Source organism: Erpetoichthys calabaricus, chromosome 1 (assembly GCF_900747795.2).
Source record: "Erpetoichthys calabaricus chromosome 1, fErpCal1.3, whole genome shotgun sequence".
Taxonomy (NCBI): Eukaryota; Metazoa; Chordata; class Cladistia; order Polypteriformes; family Polypteridae; genus Erpetoichthys; species Erpetoichthys calabaricus.
In genome coordinates, this window is record NC_041394.2 from 11,006,498 (window position 1) to 11,018,883 (window position 12,386).

The 12,386-nt window shown below is 40.8% G+C and overlaps 1 protein-coding gene across 1 annotated transcript in view; it reads right to left on the reverse strand.

Moving 5' to 3' along the window:
* Positions 1-12,386, reverse strand: part of dhx34 (DEAH (Asp-Glu-Ala-His) box polypeptide 34) — a 100,695-nt gene that overhangs the window by 41,889 nt on the left and 46,420 nt on the right. Inside the window, exons 7-8 of the mRNA XM_028795613.2 lie at positions 7,353-7,527; positions 4,387-4,580 (exon numbers count right to left, since the gene is read on the reverse strand). Coding sequence (XP_028651446.2) covers positions 4,387-4,580; positions 7,353-7,527 — 369 coding nt within the window. The remainder of the gene's footprint in view (positions 1-4,386; positions 4,581-7,352; positions 7,528-12,386) is intronic.

The following is a 12,386-nucleotide window of genomic DNA, read 5'->3' on the forward strand; positions in this document are numbered from 1 at the left end:
GTGGGGCTCCAACACCTATACTGGCACCACAGGGCTGTTCTGGCTCAGCAGAAGGCAATGAAAAACTTTAATTAAGGGGGTCAGGAGATGAAACATGGTCAAAAATACATGTGGGGTCTGTACCAGAAACTCAAAACAATCAAAAGCTAGAAACAGCATTGTACAGGCCAAAAATCACCTTGGGGGGCTTTAATAGGCCGTGTTTTTGACAGCCACCCTCAAGTCTTGACTCTCAAAGAAGACAAGAAATTGTAGGGGGGGAAAAAAATGAAAGAATTCTTGGGAAAGGCAACCCAGAGAAAGACCCCCTGACAGATCGGTTGGGTATGGAATGGGTATCAAAAAGTGGGGCTATTACAATACACACAAACCAGAACACCAGTAATCCTCTTCACAGTGCCGGAGAGCCAGTCTATCATGGCCACCTCAGAAATACAATACAACAGTATAAACGACTGTGTTTTTACGCAGCGCTCCTCACAATAAACAAGAATGAAAAACATCACTAGCCAGCAAAGAATTCAGAAAACCGATATGTGAATTCACATAGAGAGTCACACTCCGAACGTTCAACTCAATCCAAACTCAAACAAGAAAGAAACACACATGATGACCCCCTCTGATGACATCACGTATTGCACATTCCCAGGGAAAATTACCCAGGCAAGAGCCGACGTGAAAGTCAGAAAAAATTTGGCACCTGTAAGAATCCAAAATGGTGTCACGAGAAGACAATAAAAATCGCCTTTCAGAAAAATAGATTCCTTGACTTTTCACAAATGTCAGTTTAGATGCACTTAAGTCTTAAAATAACTCTTTAGAAATAAAGGTACAGGAAATTAATGAAGCACACCAATCATCACACGGGCACAAGGCAGGCAGAGTCTGACTAACGGGGGCCGAGAACAGACCTACCGTATATACTCATGTATAAGTCGGGGTCTGATTTTATGATAGATTTATCGGGTTTCAAGACCCGACTTAGACGCCCGTCCAAAAATGTGATACTTAATTGTTTTTATTTTTTTACATCTTCTTGCCTCCTCCAATCTCACATCAGTTTCTCAGACGCATCGAATTTTGTTGCAGCACCGCAGTTACCAATTTCATTCACTACTTCAACGACGTTTAATTTAAAACCAGCTTCATATTTTCTTCTGCTCATAGATAAGGGATACTCTTACGATAAAAGTGTATGAGGGTGTGAGATACGAAAAACACAAATCAGTGCAAACGTCGCTTCGGAATAATTCGGGTATTACCATAGGTCACATAGGCACAATAGAGAGAGAGAGAGAGGTTAGGAGCACACGCTGATATGCCATAGCCACATAGAAAATAAAGGCTGTGTGCTCCGTGTTTCCTCTCTCAGGTGGGCGTTAGCATATCGTAATCCCTTGTACCAATAGCGTGAGTTTTCCACATTCGACTTATACGACCGATATTATAAAATAATCCATCCATCCATTATCCAGCCCGCTATATCCTAACTACAGGGTCACGGGGGTCTGCTGGAGCCAATCCCAGCCAACACAGGGTGCAAAGCAGGAAACAAACCCCCGGGCAGGGTGCCAGCCCACCACAGGGCACGCATACACACACACACACACACACACGCACACATGCACACACTAGAGACAATTTAGAATCGCCAATGCACCTAACCTGCATGTCTTTGGACTGTGGGAGTAAACTGGAGCGCCTGGAGGAAGCCCACGCAGACACGGGGAGAACATAAAAGTTTAACGTAAACATTAAAATTATACAAAGTTATTGTCTGTCTGTATACCTGCATTGTTATCACTCTTTAATTTAATATTGTTTTTTGTATCAGTATGCTGCTGCTGGAGTATGGGAATTTCCCCTTGGGATTAATAAAGTTAATTGAGTTGACAGAGTTAGTTGACAGAGATGGATGACAGGCATGGGTCGTGGACTATCTTACAGACAGACCTCAGTATGTGCGTCTTGGGAACTGCAGGTCTGACATTGTGGTCAGTAACACAGGAGTGCCACAGGTGACTGTACTTTCTCCGGTCCTGTTCAGCCTATATACATCAGACTTCCAATACAACTCGGAGTCCTGCCACATGCAAAAGTTTGCTGACGACACTGCTATCGTGGGCTGCATCAGGAGTGGGCTGGAGGAGGAGTATAGGGACCTAATCAAGGACTTTGTTAAATGGTGCGACTTAAACCACCTACACCTGAACACCAGCAAAACCAAGGAGCTGGTGGTGGATTTTAGGAGGCCCAGACCCCTCATGGACCCCGTGATCATCAGAGGTGACTGTGTGCAGAGGGTGCAGACCTATAAATACCTGGGAGTGCAGCTGGATGATAAATTAGACTGGACTGCCAATACTGATGATCTGTGTAAGAAAGGACAGAGCCGACTATACATTAACATTATATAAAGATATTGTCTGTTTCTTACCTGCATTATTATCAATCTTTAATTTAATATTGTTTTTTATATCAGTAAGGTGCTGCCGGAGTATGTGAATTTCCCCTTGGGATTAATAAAGTATCTATCTATCTATCTATCTATCTATCTATCTATCTATCTATCTATCTATCTATCTATCTATCTATCTATCTATCTATCTATCTATCTATCTATCTATCTATCTATCTATTATATAGTGCCTATCTATCTATCTATCTATCTATCTATCTATCTATCTATCTATCTATCTATCTATCTATCTATCTATCTATCTATCTATCTATCTATCTATCTATTATATAGTGCCTATCTATCTATCTATCTATCTATCTATCTATCTATCTATCTATCTATCTATCTATCTATCTATCTATCTATCTATCTATCTATCTATCTATTATATAGTGCCTATCTATCTATCTATCTATCTATCTATCTATCTATCTATCTATCTATCTATCTATCTATCTATCTATCTATCTATCTATCTATCTATTATATAGTGCCTATCTATCTATCTATCTATCTATCTATCTATCTATCTATCTATCTATCTATCTATCTATCTATCTATCTATCTATCTATCTATCTATCTATCTATCTATCTATCTATCTATCTATTATATAGTGCCTATCTATCTATCTATCTATCTATCTATCTATCTATCTATCTATCTATCTATCTATCTATCTATCAAACATGCGAACTCCATGCAGGGAGATCCCTAGAAGTGAAACCAGGTCTCCTTACTGCGAGGTGGCAGCGCTACCCACTGCGCCGCAGTGCCGCCCTTATAAAATAATTATACTGTAAAATCACGTCCTGACTTATCCGTGGGAGAACTTATCCACAAGTATATACTGTAATGGGAGTGGAAGGTGCAAAGTTCAAGCAAGCAGTTTTCTATTTACAATACAATACAATTTATTTTCGTATAGCCCAAAAATCACACAAGAAGTGCCGCAATGGGCTTTAACAGGCCCTGCCTTTTGACGGCCCCCTCAGCCTTGACTCTCTAAGATGATAAGGAAGAACTCCCAAAAAAAAAACCCTGTAGGGAAAAAATGGGAAGAAACCTTAGGAAAGGCAGTTCAAAGAGAGACCCCTTTCCAGGTAGGGTGTCAAAAAACAGGGGGTCAATACAATACAATACATAGAACAGAACACAAGTAATCCTCAATACAATATATAGTGCAATAGAAACATTTATAATGATATACAGCACGGGTGTCGAACTCCAGTCCTGGAGGGCCGCAGTGGCTGCAGGTTTTCATTCTAACCTTCTTCTTCATTAGTGACCAGTTTTTGCTGCTAATTAACTTCTTTTGCTTTAGTTTTAATCATCTTGACTCAGGTCCCTTAGTTGTCTCTTTTTTTAAATTTAGGAGCCAAACAATAATGAGACACAAAATGAGCCGCTACATGACCAGCTCACCTGTGCCCATCACACAATATCTGAAAATAAAGAAAAGTGAAGGTCTCGGTAAGGTTGATCTCTCAGGTCACCAAAACATTTTGACAAACAGAAAATCAACAGTTTTGGAAATGTCCACTGTGGCAGAATGAGAGCAACAACAGGCCATGGAATTAAATAACAGGCTTAATTAACAGAAAGAATCAACTTCTCATTAATAGATTGGTTGGAGTGAAATTGGTTGGAATTTGAAATCCCAGTTTAGCTGTTGACTCGTTTCACGTCTCATTTCTGTTTGGCTGCCATTTCATGAAGAAATGAATCAATTCAGAGCACTGAATCCTTAAAAACAGGGCTATTAAAATGAAGAGAAAAGCAGTTAATTAGCAGTGAAAACTGGTCACTGATTAGGAAAAGGGTCAGAATGAAAACCTGCAGTCACTGCGGATCACCAGGTCTGGAGTTTGACACCCCTGATATACAGTATAAATATATTTGAAAAAAAAAAAACAAAACCTCACCTGAACCCAAGCATTGAAGGCATTCAGAAGGGTGAAGGGGTCTCCCTGGGTGCTCTCCAGAGGCTTTCGGGCCGTGGAGCAGTCGGGATTATTCTGAGCACTTCTCAGGAAAGGCGACTGGACACTCAGAGCCGCAGCTATGGTAAGCACCGGCTCCACCAGCCTGAAGAGGCAGCCTAGGACGAGCATTTTACCTGTTGAGAAAAATAAAACAAAAAACAACAAATGCTTTACGTGTCAAAGGAGCCACATTTTTAGAACTCCATAGGTTAGCATATTTGAAATTAGAAAATGAACACTCAATGAGATATTAAAATATTACTGCCAAGATCAGTGTAGGATTCCAAGTTCTTAGGGTGTGGGGAGAAAGAAGCAGCATCCAAAGACACAGATAGCATTGCTTCTTACATTTCTGTATCTATATCAACAGTCAAGTAAGTACACCCCATGAGAACTGTTGACTACTTTAACATACAGTGGCTATAGAAAAGAATCCCCCTCTTTGAAATATTCCAATTTTTTTGCTTTAGAGCCTTAAATGAAAACACACAAACTAATTTACTTACTCAATGCAAACTAAAACATCCAAGTGAAAAATATCACAGTTACAGGGCAGAAGAATTTAAAAAAAAAAAAAAAAAAAGAAATCTTGAGATTAATAAAGGATCCCCCCCCCCCCCCCCCTAAACTCTCTCAGGTGTCAGTGCCCACCATTTCCATTGCGGTTACTGGCTTCCTTCCACCTGTGATCAGATGTAATGAGTGCAATTAGTGAAGTTGTTTCTGGAGCATTCATTCCCTTGCTTGATAGTGCAACTGACAGCAAACAACTGACTATGGATTACATGCCACTTTCAAAAGATCTCAGGGATAGAGTTGTGGACAGATATTAGGGCAGGAGATGAAGACGAAAAAATCTCAAAGGCTTTATCAATACCAATGAGCGCAGTAAAGTCCATCATAAAGAAGTGGTAAGTGTTTGGTGCTACTAGGACCCTCCCTGGATGTGGCCGTCCCTCCAAACTGGATGGAAGAGACAAGGAGGAAACTGGTAAGAGAGGATACCAAGAGGCCAATGGCCACTTGGAAGGAGTTACAGGATTTTATGGCAAAGACTGGTCATTGTGTGCATGTGACAACAATTTCACAAGTGCTCCACAATTATGGTTTGTTCAGGAGGATCACACTTCTCAAGAAAGACCACATGAAGGCTCGTCTGAGCTTTGCCAGAATGCACCTTGAAGATTCTGATGCCAAGTGGAAAAAAGGTCTTATGGTCAGATGAGACTAAAATCAAGCAATTCCACCCGGGGGGGTAAACGTTAACATTATACAAGTTATTGTCTGTCTGTATACCTGCATTGTTATCACTCTTTAATATTGTTTTTTTTTTATCAGAATGCTGCTGCTGGAGTATGTGACTTTCCCCTTGGGATTAATAAAGTATCTATCTATCTATCTATCTATCTATCTATCTATCTATCTATCTATCTATCTATCTATCTATCTATCTATCTATCTATCTATCTATCTATCTATCTATCTCCTTGCATTTCGTCTATCTATTACAGTATATAGTGCCTTGCATTTCATCTATCTATCTATCTATCTATCTATCATATAGTGCCTTTGACTCTATCTAATATTGCCTTGCATTTCATCTATTATATAGTGCCTTGCATTTCATCTATCTATCTATCTATCTATCTATCTATCTATCTATCTATCTATCTATCTATCTATCTATCTATCTATCATCTATCTATCTATCTATCTATCTATCTATCTATCTATCTATCTATCTATCTATCTATCTATCTATCTATCTATCTATCTATCTATCTCTCTCAGCATGATGGAGCTGCCATGTCACAAGGAAAAAGTGACAGCAGAGTGCCTCGGAGATCAGAACTTTCAAGGTTTGGACCCATGGCCCAGAAACTCCCTAGATCTTAATCCCAATGAGAACCTGTGGTCAGCTCTCAAACTGGGGTGGGTGGAAAAGCAGAAGCCCAAAATTGTCATCAACTCCAAGCACTAAAAAGGCAAGAATGGACCACCATCAGTCAGGGTTTGGCCCAGAAGCTGATATCCAACATGCCAGAGCGAATCGCAGAGGGTATGAAGAAAAAGGGTCAACACTGTAAATATTGACTCTTTATATAAATGTGATGTATTTGCCAATAAAAGCCTTTGAAATTTATGAGATGTTTATAATTCTTCAGTATACCATAGAAACATGTAAATAAAATAATCTGAAAATGTGGAAGCAGCAAAGTTTGCAGAACACAACATTTGTGTCAATGGCAAAATGTTTGGGCCACTACTCTACTATTAAGGCCACCTCTGGTCAACAATACCTCCATCCAGAATCCAGACACTCATCACAGGCTATAGGAGGACAGCGTCTAGCGGCTGTTAGATTAGCAAAAGGAGGCTCAACTAAGCATTGATGTCATATCTCTGTTGGGGTGCCCACATGTATGCACCTGTCTAATTTTGTTATGATGCATATTGTATATTTTCTGTTAATCCAATAAACGTAATGTCACTGCTGAAATCCTACTGTGTCCATAAGGCATGTCATATATTAAAAGGAAGTTGCTACTTTGAAAGCTCAGCCAATGAGAAACAAAAATCTGAAGAATTAAGAGGGGTTCACAAACTTTTTCATATGACTGTATATAAAATCCAACATCTGTCTGTCTGTTTTTCACGAGAGAACTACTTATCGGATTTAGTTCGGGTTTTTTTCTATAATTTGCTTGAAAATTCCAGTTGATTTTGATTTTTTTTTTGCCTGTGAGAGATAAAAGAAAAGACAAATCTAGAAAGTAATATCATCTTCCAGGTGTGGTGGCTTTGAGGAATAACCAAGGAAAGCCACAATAAAGAACTCTCAGATTATGCAGAAACAGAAGAAAAAGAAGAGAGTCATTAACACCTCGGCAAGAATGAACTCTTACCTATCACAACATCAACAGGCAGCTGTGCAAGCAGGCTTCCGATGGGTGTAAGTTCCCCCTGACTGTCCAGAGCTCCCTGATCTCGTAAATAATGCAGAGCATTCTCAATGCTGGCAGCCGGAGGAGGGTTTATAAAGGGAAATGTCCGAGGGTCTCCGAGGTGCATGCTTTTCATCTGCAGACAAACAGGTTATAAAAAATATGATGTGTGCAATACATGACTTTCACCGATTTTCTGGAGTAAAACATTACACGCCAACATGCAAATGAAATGCAAACTCTTTGACTCTGTGTAGCAAAACCTACTTGAGCAATTCTGCAGGTGCTGGTCATAAAATTAGGATATCATGACAAAGTTGATTTATTTCAGTAATTCCATTCAAAAAGTGAAACTTGTATATTAGATTCATTCATTACACACAGACTGATGTATTTCAAATGTTTATTTCTTTTAATGTTGATGATTATAACTGACAACTAATGAAAGTCCCAAATTCAGTATCTCGGAAAATTAGAATATCAATTAAGACCAACGCAAAAAAAGGATTTTTAGAAATGTTGGCCAACTGAAAGGTATGAACATGAAAAGTATGAGCATGTACAGCACTCAATATTTAGTTGGGGCTCCTTTGGCCTGGATTACTGCAGCAATGCGGCGTGGCATGGAGTCGATCAGTCTGTGGCACTGCTCAGGTGTTATGAGAGCCCATGTGGCTCTGATAGTGGCCTTCAGCTCTTCTGAATTGTTGGGTCTGGCGTATTGCATCTTCCTCTTCACAATACCCCATAGATTTTTCTATGGGGTTAAGGTCAGGCAAGTTTGCTGGCCAATCAAGAACAGGGATACCATGGTCCTTAAACCGGGTACTGGTAGCTTTGGCACTGTGTGCAGGTGCCAGGTCCTGTTGGAAAATGAAATCTGCATCTCCATAAAGTTCGTCAGCAGCAGGAAGCATGAAGTGCTCTAAAACTTCCTGGTAGACGTCTGCGTTGACCTTGGACCTCAGAAAACACAATGGACCAACACCAGCAGATGACATGGCACCCCAAACCATCACTGACTGTGGAAACTTTACACTGGACCTCACGCAACGTGGATTCTGTGCCTCTCCTCTCTTCCTCCAGACTCTGGGACCTTGATTTCCAAAGGAAATGCAAAATTTACTTTCATCAGAGAACATCACTTGGGACCACTCAGCAGCAGTCCAAAGGCGAGACGCTTCTGACGCTGTCTCTTGTTCAAGAGTGGCTTGACACAAGGAATGCGACAGCTGAAACCCATGTCTTGCATACGTCTGTGCCTGGTGGTTCTTGAAGCACTGACTCCAGCTGCAGTCCACTCTTTGTGAATCTCCCCCACATTTCTGAATGGGTTTTGTTTCACAATCCTCTCCATGGTGCGGTTATCCCTATTGCTTTTCCACTTTTTTCTACCACATCTTGTCCTTCCCTTCGCCTCTCTGTTAATGTGCTTGGACACAGAGCTCTGTGAACAGCCAGCCTCTTTAGCGATGACCTTTTGTGTCTTGCCCTCCTTGTTGAAGGTGTCAATGGTCGTCTTTTGGACAACTGTCAAGTCAGCAGTCTTCCTCATGATTGTGTAGCCTACAGAACTCGACTGAGAGACCATTTAAAGGCTTTTGCAGGTGTTTGGAGTTAATTAGCTGATTAGAGTGTGGCACCAGGTGTCTTCAATATTGAAGCTTTTCACAATATTCTAATTTTCCGAGATACTGAATTTGGGACTTTCATTAGTTGTCAGTTATAATCATCAACATTAAAAGAAATAAACATTTGAAATACATCAGTCTGTGTGTAATGAATGAATCTAATATACAATTTCAGTTTTTGAATGGAATTACTGAAATAAATCAATTTTGTCATGATGTTCTAATTTTATGACCAGCACCTGTACTCCTAGCACTGTGTGATGTGGATGAAGGTGCCAACTTGGAGTAAGTGAGTCGTTATTGACTTATGTCCCCAGCCTTTCATCCTGATGGGCAGATCCACTGAAAACTCAGTCACATAAAAAGTTAAGACTAGGGATGACATGATAGTTGAATTTTTGAAAATGATACCAATACCAGCTTAACTTTAGAATACTTCAGTGGTTCTCAATCTGTGGGGCGGGCCCCCCTAGGGGGCGCGAAGTAACAAAAAGGGGGGCGCGAAGATGTGAAAAAAAAGAAAACAAGAATCAAAAATATGAAAAATACATCTATTGAAACCAAAACAAATTAACTTAAACTACATTCTGATACTAGAAAAATAAATATAGAGTTAGATAAATGTCGATAAAAGTTAAGTAGGTATAATAAAATATGCATCTATGATATATCATTAATTAAAAAAGAACAAATTGGTATTAGTGGGCTCCTTTCAAAAAAACGTTAGGGGGGGGGGGGGGTGCGATTAAAACTGTTATGAAAACTCGGGTCGCAAATACTTGAAGGTTGAGAAACGCTGGAATACTTGATGCCATGACAAAAACAGAAATCCCGTTTGATGGTTTTTCATTAAAGTAACTCCATTACTGATGTGACAATACTGTACTTTTTCTGCAGTAAAATATATAAATACAGTATAAAATACTGACATACATCAAGCAGTTACTAAATTATCAATTAACTCTTTAAGGGCTTAAAATATTAAAAAAAAATCTATGTTTTCAGAAAAGCACACTAAGCAATGGTTTCACACATAAATTGACATAAAATGTCTGTTGCGGGCGGCACAGTGGTAGCGCTTCTGTCTTGACTTTGCTTCCCGGGTCCTCCCTGCGTGGAGTTTGCATGTTCTCCCCGTGTCTGCGTGGGTTTCCTCCCACAGTCCAAAGACATGCAGGTTAGGTGGATTGGCGTTTCTAAATTGGCCCTAGTGTGTGCTTGGTGTGTGGGTGTGTTTGTGTGTGTCCTGCGGTGGGTTGGCACCCTGCCCAGGATTGGTTCCCTGCCTTGTGCCCTGTGTTGGCTGGGATTGGCTCCAGCAGACCCCCGTGACCCTGTGTTCGGATTCAGCGGGTTGAAAAATGGATGGATGGATGGATGTTTTCAGAAAAGCACACTAAGCAATGGTTTCACACATAAAATGTCTGTTGCGGGCGGCACAGTGGTAGCGCTTCTGTCTTGACTTTGCTTCCCGGGTCCTCCCTGCGTGTAGTTTACATGTTCTCCCCGTGTCTGCATGGGTTTCCTCTCACAGTCCAAAGACATGCAGGTTAGGTGAATTGGTGATTCTAAATTGTCCCTAGTGTGTGCCTGGTGTTTGTGTGTGTGTGTGTGTGTGTGTGTGCCCTGCGGTGGGCTGGCGCCCTGCCCAGGGTTTGTTCCTGCCCTGTGTTGGCTGGGATTGGCTCCAGCAGACCCCTGTGACCCTGTAGTTAGGATATAGCAGGTTGGATAATGGATGGATGGATGTCTGTTACTGTGTGCTGTGGTGGCTGTCGGTGCCTGTTCAGTGTCGCTGGCTGCATCGGATGCCTGGTGGCCAGCAGGAATGCGTGGCGGGTCGGCTGTCTGGCGATCTTTGCACAGCAGGTGGGAGGCAGTGGCAGATGCAGTGTGACACTATATGGTTTGTACCTCTTGTCATTGTAAGTGGCGGTCCTCCCAGGCGAGCGTTGCTTCATGAACATGTTCAGCACCATGATCAGCTGGGGACCAATCAGCTGATGCTGTAACTTCACTTTCATTTTCGATTTCCATCTCCAGATCTCCTGCATCAAAAATCAAGAGTCTGACAATTCAGAGTTCGATTCAGCGATAATACGCAAAAAGTCATCCACGGAGTATTTTACTTTGCGCATTCTCTTTGCTCTCTCGCCAGATGTTGACACCATTTTAGAGGTTGTTTGCTCTTTGCTACTTATGCATGCACAGGGAATCGAGGTCAAATCAACGAAGCTAACTTTCCTTCCAGCAAGGAGACTCAAAATGAAGCATAACAGCGAGTTCTGTCACAGTTTACAGCTGATTACCGTCCTCTACTCTGAATTTTGACAGAAGTCGACATCTGCCCTGAAAGAGTTAAATAAACTTGTATTGGATTTCATAAACATCAAAATATAATGCAAAGCTTGAATTTTAACATGTGGCACGTTATGTTTTAATGTAACAACAAAAGGGGAGTTTATAATTTTGGGGAGATTTCAGAATTGGGTTAATAAATAAAGAATGAAATGTCATGGACTGCACAATTTATGTTAGCATGTGCACATTTTAAATTTATTCTTTGACATTCTTGTTCCAATAACTGAAAAATATTGCTCAAAATCAATACCAAAAAAAAAAATTCAAACTTTATGGTTGGATCAGAATTCTATGCAATTACAGGTAAGCAAGAGTCAGACTCGGGGTGACGTGTAATGATCCGCTTTGCATTTTTTATGCACAGATAATACTCAAAACCGTATTTTACTATAATCTAAGTGGATGGAATAACAGCATGCTGAAAAAATGTTTACAGCTCATTAATATTTATGAGTGGGGTGGAGTCTCCAACTGAAAACACAAAGTCAAAGCAAAAGCAATCAAGGCAGTTTTATAATGAACTGAAATTGAACAAGTGCTTAAATCGAAAGTTAGTGATAACGATGTGAATCTGTCAACAGATGCTAACCTAGAAACAAACTGATGCATGATACGACACTGTATGACTGAATCGCTGTGATAGGGTTGCAAAATTTGGTCTCTTGAACCTTCAGTGTGGTGTGTCATTGCATCAGGAATGGGTAGGAGGAGGAGTATAGGGACCTAATCAATGACTTTGTTAAATGGTGCGACTCAAACCACCTACACCTGAACACCAGCAAAACCAAAGAGCTGGTGGTGGATTTTAGGAGGCCCAGACCCCTCATAGACCCTGTGATCATCAGAGGTGACTGTGTGCAGAGGATGCAGACCTATAAATACCTGGGAGTGCAGCTGGATGATAAATTAGACTGGACTGCCAATACTGATGCTCTGTGTAAGAAAGGAGAGAGCCGGTTATACTACCTTAGAAGGCTGGCGTCCTTCAACATCTGCAATAAGA